At 36.8% G+C, this 9,820-nt stretch overlaps 1 protein-coding gene across 1 annotated transcript in view; it reads right to left on the bottom strand.

The window, feature by feature from the left end:
• Positions 1–823, bottom strand: part of LOC107613749 (thioredoxin M4, chloroplastic) — a 2,397-nt gene extending 1,574 nt beyond the window's left edge. The window contains exon 1 of the mRNA XM_016315873.2: positions 444–823. Coding sequence (XP_016171359.1) covers positions 444–684 — 241 coding nt within the window. The 5' untranslated portion in view covers positions 685–823. The remainder of the gene's footprint in view (positions 1–443) is intronic.

Here is a 9,820-nt window from a genome sequence, read left to right on the forward strand (position 1 = left end):
TTCGAGAAATGTGCCTACTCACACACAATTACACATACACAAGAAAGGGGAACAAAATTACAAAACAAATTTTCAACCACATAATGGATTCATTCTTGGACCAAAAAACAAAAACAATTCAAACTGCTTTCTAGGCTTTAGTCATTCTATTACATTTGATATTAAACTCGCGCGGTAACAATTGCAAATTAACTTGTACAACTAATTAGAACAATTTTAGCAACCAAAAAACGAAGAATAATAACTTGTCAGAAATCACAAACAAGACATCCACAAAATTCACATACAGTCATACACGAAAGTTCAAGTGTTTAATTCGATAAGCCAACACGAGATTAAGGTTACTTTTTCCCCCAAATTATTTTCAACAATTCAACAATTTTCCAATTTCCAAAGCAGAAAATAAAAATCTCAAGTATACAACTTCGAAACCGAAACCTAACCTTGGACGGCGGCGGTGTCCTGAGTCTCGCACACGACGCGTCCACCAGCACGTGAGGCGGCGATTCTCGACACGGCGCGACTCGGTGAGCCGGAAAAGCGAGTCGAGGTGGCGAGTCTAAGTCCGGCGTGGCGCGGCAGCTTGATGGATTCCCGGCGACCGGATATGGAGGACACGGTGGTCGGAGCGGAGAGGGCGGAGGAGCGAGAGAGGGTGAGGGACTGGAGTTGTACGGTAGCCATGGATGCAGAGGATCGCAGCTCCCGAGAGAGAGAGAGAGAGAGAGAGGGAAGTGAAGTGAAAAAGACTGTGTTGTGATGAATGAACGAGAAAATTGAGGGGAAAAAATTTTCTTGTCTATTTTTTTTTTAAATTCTTAATTGTTATTGTTGTTTATGTTTTTATTACAACTTTATTTATTTATTTATTAATATAAGTTTTGGATATTATGTTGTGAAATGTGTTTGTGTGGATGAGAAACAAGAAGTGAGAGATGGTGGTGGAAACGAACATCTCGTGCTTTTATCGAGTTGTTTTGATTGGGGGTCCATTGAAATTGAAATCCCTGATAGAGTGATAGTTTTTGGTTCCTTCTGGGACATTGAAATGTTTATCAAATAAATTATTAAAATGTTTTTTTTTTAAATTCAATTTTTTTGTTTTTTTTATTTTATTATTTTTTTTTTTACTATTAACTATTAAATAATATATATAATTTCACAACCACATTAATAAATTTATAATGTCTAAAGGCATAAAAAATTATATTTTTTATATTCACAAACATTAAAGTCTTTGTAATTATAAATATCTAATAAATATAATTATAAACCAAATTTTCATCCAAAACATAATTATAAATATTCTCTCTAAAGCAAAATAAACATAATCCAAAATATAATTATAAATATTGTCTCCAAAATAACATAAACATAATCCAAAACACTCAATTTTCATCTTCATACTCTTGTAAGTAGGGTTGGGGAAGTGAACCTGAAATCACTCAACAAACATATCAAGGCATCGAATGGAATTAAAGTGAGTTAAATTTAGCTATTTTAAGACCTAAAAAGCATGTTTTCACACTTAAGCACAAATTTAGGGAGAATTACAAAACCATGCTATTTCATTGAATAAATGTGGGAAAAGGTGATAAAATCCCCCAAATTAAGCACAAGATAAACCACAAAATTGGGGTTTATCAAGAAGTTGGATTTTGGCAAAAAAATTACAAAAATACCCCCTTACAAAAAAACTAAACCCGGCGGGGAAGCCTACCCCGCCCCACCAAAGCCCACGGTTTAAGCGATGTGGGTTAGGCGGGCTTTTGTTCTTTAGCGGTCCCAATTTTCCATCCCAACCTACTTTTTTGGCGGGTTACGTGAGCCGACCCGACGGGTTTAGGCCTGTTTGCCATCCCTAGTCTTAACGATAACTTGGTAAATGTGAGAAGTCAAATTTTGCTCTCAGATCCTCCTCCTCCAATTGGCAAGGTGTTCTCCCTAGTTCTGCAAGAAGAAAAACAACCCACACTCACCAGTGCTCAACCAAATCAACACATGGCCTTTGCAGGAAAATAGTCACCAAAGTCCATGCCCACTCCTAATCTCAAGCAAAAGGAAAAAAAATATCGCCCTTTATAGGCTCATTGCGGTTTCTGAGGTCACACTGAAGATAAGTGTTATAAGCTACATGGTTACTCCTCCTGGCTATCTTCAGAACAAGAGCAGTGGCACTAAGAACCATGTGAATCATGTTGCTCAGCTCTCAATTCTTGTAAAGAAACTCAACAAAATGCTGCTTTTTCTCTCACTGCTACACAGTACAACCAGCTTATAGCATTAGTTCAAATACAGCAAGCACTGCAAGCAATTGAGCCAAAAATATGTGCAGGTGAAATCTTTTTCTCATCATATTTGAAACAAAAAGCAGATTCTACCTCTTGGATCATAGATTCAGGAGCTACTATACACATAACCAATTCTTATTTCCTACTTTTGAATCCCAAGCCCCTGCAAAACCATTATGTAGCCTTACCAAATCAAACAAGAATCCGTACTTTATCCATAGGAAACATAGTCATCAACCATTATCTGACCATTCATAATGTCATTTTTAACCCTTCTGAAGGTTGTAGAAGGCTTAAAGAAGGGGGGGTGAATCTATGTCCTTCTTTTACTTTAACGATGTAAGGTTTAACTTATAAACTTTCAATCTGAATCTATTTGAACTCAGCAGCGGAAAATTTATGAGACAATTTAGTTTTATCTCATGAATATCAGAAAACAGAACAGAGCAGAGAAGAGAGAAGCTGACACCATCATGTATCTTGGTTCAGTTGCCTTGTGCAATGTAACCTACATCCAGTCTCTACTACAACAGTGGTAGAATTTTCACTATAGTTAAAGTATTACATACACCAATTCCACAGGATTGATACAATCCTTTTCTTATCAAGTTCTAACCTAACTTGACTTGGCTATGCTAATACCTAACTCTTCACTCTTAGTGCTCACCCAACTAACAAAAGGGTACCTCACTAGTACAAGATACAAGACACAGAATCAACCTAAAGAAATCTAAAATCACTCTAGCCTTTTCACTCAAGTGTTTCTCTCTGCCTCTTTCCACTCTTAGGCTCTTTCAAGAACCCTCTTATTCAGCCTTTTACCTCAAGAAATTACAGAAAGATAAACATTGAAAAGAAAATTACAATATGTAAAACATGAAGGAGATTAATTCTTCAACAGCTTCTTTACTATGTGATGAACCAGATTTGCTTGCCTCTTATTTAGTTCCTCATTCTGGCGGAATGCTCCTTTAACTAGGAAGCACTGTCCAAGCTGGTGAACTTCTTCAGAGAACTCTTCTCAGAACATAAACCTCAAAAAACTTGTTCTCTCTCCTTGTCTTCAGAATGATGAACAAAATTTTCTTTTGTATCTCCTTGCATATTGTTGAGTTGCTCTCTCCTAGGTCAACTCCTTGAGTTGTGTGCTACCAACTTACCACATCATTTTTTTAGTTAATCCCTAAATTAGAAATTTAAGTCTGACTTTCTCTTACTTGACCGAAAGCCTCAGGGAAGCATTCAAGAATAGTATTTCAATGGCAATCCAATGTCTAAACCCTTGAGATACTATTTTGTCTCCAAGAAATAAATTTGACCATTGATTTACAGCAGTGGTGAACAGAGATCACTTTCTTCATTTATCTCAATTTGGAGTAGCAGAGAGTTTGAGAAGAAGAGAAGAAAATTGGATGCATGCAAAGGGAAATAAATCACCTTTAGCTTCAGACTTAGCTTGATATGGTTTGATTTTTGGTGATTAGACTTTTGCTTTTTGGATTGAGCTTTCTCTTTCTTTCTTCTTCGATGAATGGCTTAGGGATGAAGCTCTCTCTCTCTTCTCTGAGTTCTGACCGAATGAAAAAGGTGAACGTTGCTTTAGTGGAAGCAATTTGGAGGGATTGGCTTGAGAGATGAATTCGGGCTTGGGTTGGTTCTTTTCTGGTTCAGCCCATTTGAATTCCTTGTTTTGTTTTCTTTGGGCTTCCATTGTTTTGACAGTCCACCAGCAGATTCATTTTGTTTCATATTAGGTTGCTGCTATGTTTGCTTATTATGGCCTGCATCACTGAATCAGAAATAATCAACACTAATTGGGTAATTTTTTCAATAAAATAATGTTTGTCATCATCAATTAATTTAGTTAATTACTTAACTCAACACCTTCCTTTAGAATAAATTTAATTTCTATCAGTTCTTTACTAAAATTATCTAATTGCACTGTATTTTTCGTTGATATATTATTTGTCATACAGGACATGACCTTCAAGAGAGTGATTAGCAGAGGTGATGAAATTGATGACCTCTTTGTGTTAGAGTCACAACCCACTATTACCAATAATTCTTGTCACATGATTTTCTCTCCTAATGGAGATATATAGCATGCTAGATTAGGACATACTTTTGAGAAAGTCTTGAATAAACTCAGACACACTTAATCTTCTAAACCCATGAAGAATAATTACTCTAAATGTCTAGTTTGTCTTTTAGCTAAATTTAGGTGTTTATCCTTTCAATCAAATAATCATTTTTATAATTCTGTTTTTGATCTTATTCATTGTGATATTTGGGGACCCTATTGAGTTTTTACTTATAATAACATGAGATATTTTCTCATTATTGTTGATAATCATTCAAGATTCACTTGGACTTATTTTTAAAGCAAAAATCAGATGCTACTAATACTCTTATCAATTTTATTAACATAATTGAAAGTGTAACACCCCAATTATCCTAAACCTTACCTCTAGCCGTAAATCAAAGGTTAATCAAAGGTTACGACAGTCCTAAAGCTTATACATATTTATATATAGAAGGAAATAATATATTCTAGAAGCCTGATGAAGGATTGAGCTCAAAGACAGAATTACAAAAGCGTGAAACGTTCACACGAAGCTAACGCATAAGATACAAGGTATAGGTATAAGAGAATAAAATATATATAAATATAAGAATATAATAATCATAGAGAACTAGCCGCAGCTTGCGGAGTTTAAGCCGACTAGTTACAAATAGAAAGATACAGAGTTTTAGAATTAAAATAGCTTATACAACCTATCTCTCAAATAAGCCTCTAAGGCCATTAAGATAAATATACAAAAGGTGAGAGAATACTATGACAAAAGTAAAACAGAAATAAATAAGGAACGAACCATACTCCGCTCTGTCACTATATCCGCAATCTCATCGAAGTAGATTACGACCTGCATCTGAAAAACAACAACAAAGTATGAAATGAGAACCGGAGGTTCTCAGTATGGTAACAGTGCCCAATGCGGTAAGATGTAAGGCTCCGGGACGCCGAAGGCAATCCTAGAACTTCACATCAAACCGATATTCAAGCTTAGAACAAAATAAGTAAATATATAAAGAACTCAAACCATAAACCGGGTTATCTAAAATTAGAGAAATTCTAACTAATACTAATCACACCGCTGTATCCTACAGCCTTCGCCAACCTAACATCCGTGCGATCCCATTGCCACCGCCTACCTAACATCATCAGCACCAGACAATCACAATTAATGCAAACAAGTAAAACACAGATAATATTCATATACAACAAGTAGTTCAAGAAGCAGGTAGGCATGTTATACAATTAGGCAAACTCAAGTAAACAAAGCAAGCAAACATATAGAAGATGCACATGAGGAATGTCTGCGCTATTGGCTATGATATCACATATCGGTTAATGCCAAGCCCGACAAAAAATTTGGCCGACAACTCCCGGATTAGTCTCTCTATTGCGCATAAGGAGGAAAATTCTGAGGGATGAGTGCTCTACCACCTTCTCCTTTCAGAGGAAAATATTCCGAGGGAGCGTGCCCTACCACCTTCCTCTGGTTGCGAGAAATATGAATGAGAAGCCCAGCTTCGACTCTCACATCCGAACGTAGGCGGGAGACTGCCACAGCCCCTACGACGGAGAACAATGCATATCATAATCACATATTCAATCTCAAAGGCCGCTGCTCATAACACCCTTCCACTCATACTCGTCAAAACCATCATTACTTCATAAGTTCCATTCCGAACTCCTTAGTTCATCAGTTTCTTAAATTCGTTGTCAACAATCACCATATTCACCACTTTTCCTTCTCTCTCAACTAACTCGTCCTCACCACACCAAAAACCTAAACTTTCGTTTGCTAACTTATCAAAGTAAAACCCAAACTAAACCTCCTAGGACTATTCCCATGTTCCAATATCCAAAATTGAGCCCAAGAGTCTTAAAATGGTGTTACAGAAGCTTACAAGCTTGTTGGAAAAGTGAAACAGATGAAAACAAAGTTTAAGTTTGAGAAACAGGGTGTGTGCTTATGTACAGGGGTGTGCGTGCGCACGCCCAGGAAGATTTTTAAAGTGTGCGTACGCACAGGTACGAAAATTTACAAGTCTGTTCACTCGCACAAGCTATGCTAGCGCCCCTAACAGACTGACCTTCCCAACGTGTGCGTGCGCACAGAGCTGTGCGTACGCACAAGTTGTAAAAACTTCCTTGGTGTGTGTGTGCGCACAAGGCTGTGCGTACGCACATACCAGAAATCACAAAATTCTACAACTCTATAAAATTTCAGATTTTGACACCAAACTTTGAAGGATCATAACTTCCTCTACAAAAATCTAAATTTTACAAACCTTATATCAATTTAAAGAGTTTTCATTAAACTTTAATTTAAAGCACATTTTAACAAATTTTGAAAATCGAGGCTCAAGTTATGATCCGTCAAAGTTCACTAAAAAATCTATTTTTTACCAAAAACCTTAAAAACTTACTTTTACCAAAACTCTCATTTCGAAACCAAACTACTCACAATCCAAATACTACCAAATCAACACAAAATCTCATACCACTTATTCCTCAACCTCAACCATCAATAATCATTATTCTCCAACAATCAAAAATCATCACAAACAATCCTAATTCTCTCTATTCATCAATATCATTTCCACAACCCATCATCAATTATCAACCATACCCACAACTCTCAACAACATTACACATCAACAATAATCCACCAACCTTAACATAACATCAACCACAAGATTCAATATCCAAAAATCATCATCAACATACATCATCACACATCATAATCATCAATATCCTTTATTCCAAACCACCACAACATTTTACATTAATTTATTACCTTAAATTTTCATAATCCTCATTATTCACCAATATAACTAATCACCATAAATACTCATCAATACCCATAATTCCCAACAATCACCATCAACCACACTAATCCAATATAATCAACAACTACATCAATTCACATATAATTATTCATACACCAATATCATTCAATCCTATCTTAGGGTCAACTAGCCTAAGTGTCTAGAAACATTACATATTACATAAAAGAAACCGAAATCATATGTTGGCCGATTTCCAAACATACCAAACACCAAAATGAAGCCACCAAACTTGATCCAAAACCTCAACCGTACCTACTCCAACAAACATCCAAAACTCAATCTAACATCATATATATCACCAAAATGAAAACCTAAGATACACAAAACAAATAAGCACAAGGATTTAGTGAAATTTTATCTTACCCAACGAGATTAGGGGTAAAATCCAACAATTACTCGCTACTAGAGATCACCTAAATAAGCAAAATCACAAAATCTACTCAAAACCCATAACCAAAATCGCGCAGAAACTTAGGGTAGAAAACTGGGGAGTGAGCTTCGAGTTCTTACCAGAAAAACTTAAATAGAAAGGAAGAGCTCATCGAGAGCTTCGCGTGACCGCAAACGACTTGTCAATCGGAGCTCCGGATCAAAAGTTATGGCTTCCGGAAGGTGATGATGAATAGTACCACCACCTCCCCTCTCTCAATCCACGTGGCTCTCTTTGCGGAGGGTGAGAAATGAGTTCAAAGCTCATTTAATTAGCTTATATGTGTTGGACCTTGGACCCGGTTTGGGTCCGATCCAATTCGTTAGCGTTTTTGGTTCGTTTGGCCCACTTTGGGCCAAAACCTTTAAGATTAGTGCCCGGTTTTAAATTCTAAAATTATTTTTGTCCTTTCAAAACAATAAACCAATTTTCTAAATCTTATTTTTCTCAAAACACAGTACCGGACAGGCTTAAACCGGTTTGACCGGTTTGACTGCCGGTTCTTGGTCTTTCGTAGAAAATACATTTTTCTGACTCAGAAAAATTCATTGAAAACCAATTTTCACATTTATATTTTCAAATTAAAACTTCTAAATTTTGAATCCATCTCGGGCACTTAAAATTATTATTTTTATAAAAATAGTTTTACATAAAAAATTCCGGTTCTTACAAAAAGATAGTTTAGTGTCAAAGTGAAACAGGTTAGATCTGACAATGCGAAAGAGCTAGCTCTCACTGATTTTCTGCTTTCAAAAGGAATCTTACATCAGTTCTCATGTGTGGAGAGACCTGAGCAAAATTCAGTTATGGAATGCAAGCGTCAGCATTTTCTCAATGTCGCAACAACCCTCTTCTTTCAATCCAATGTGCCAACTGAGTTCTAGGGTGAAAGCATCTTGACAGCTATCTTCTTGGTAAACAGATTGTCCAGTCCACCACTACAATATTGCACTCCCTATAAACATCTCTTTCTTAAACAGCCTGACTATGAGACTTTAAGAATTTTTGGGTGTTGCTCATGCATCTACTTTAATGTCTCAGAAAATAAATTTACTCCAAGGACAGTGACAACTTTTGTTGGTTATCTTTCTGGATACAAGGACTAAAAATTGTATGACTTAAACAATAATTTTTTTTTCGAGATGTTACTTTCATGGAAGATGAGTTTTCTTTTTGTAAACTATCCCGTAGTCACTCCTCCCTCGTAGATAATTTTTTAAATGGAACAACCTAAATTTCATCCCCAATTATAGTCACCACCCCATCAGTCTTTATCACATATGAAGCTGCCCCTGATAATTTTTTGGAAGAATCCTCACCTCATATCTTTTTCCCTAATCCTGCACTTCCATTTAGACAATCCACCAGACTTACAAAACCACCATAGTATCTTAAAGATTGTCAGTGTCACCATTTTTTTTTGTCCAAGTCATATAATAGTTTTGTGGCAAACATTGCTACTATACCTGAATCATCTTTCTTTCACCAAGCTATCAAGTATCCGAAATGGAGGAAGGCCATGGATGAGGAATTGAAGGCCATGGAGTCCACCAACACTTGGACATTAGTGTCGCTACCGACAAGGAAGCATACTATTGGTTGTAGATGGGTGAATAAGGTGAAGTGTAAGACTGATGGATCAATAGAGAGATACAAGACTCGCTTTGTTGCGAAGGATTACATTCAACAAGCGGGAATCGACTATAAAAATACTTTTTTTTTCAATAGAAAAACTCACTACTGTTCAAGTGCTCTTGTCCTTGGCTTCCATTACTAATTAGTGTTTGTTTCAAATGAATCTAAATAGCAAAACTTATTACTGTTCAAGTGCACTTTTTTACAGTTTGAAGAAGTGTACATAGACTTGCCACTAAGGGTGGCAAATGGGCTAGTCTGCCCACGCTTTGTCCCGCCAAAAGCATGCCATTTGGTGCACTGGCCCGCCCTACCCTGTCTAGTGAGATGGTCTCGAATTCCTCCCCCACCCTATCTAACGGCGGGTTAGCGAGCTAATCCCTCCCATTTTGTTCAAATGAAGCAAAACTTATTACTGTTCAAGTGCACTTTTTTACAGTTTGAAGAAGTGTACATAGACTTGCCACTAAGGGTGGCAAATGGGCTAGTCTGCCCACGCTTTGTCCCGCCAAAAGCATGCCATTTGGTGCACTGGTGCACTGGC

The sequence above is a fragment of the Arachis ipaensis genome, chromosome B08 (genome assembly GCF_000816755.2).
Source record: "Arachis ipaensis cultivar K30076 chromosome B08, Araip1.1, whole genome shotgun sequence".
Lineage (NCBI taxonomy): Eukaryota > Viridiplantae > Streptophyta > Magnoliopsida > Fabales > Fabaceae > Arachis > Arachis ipaensis.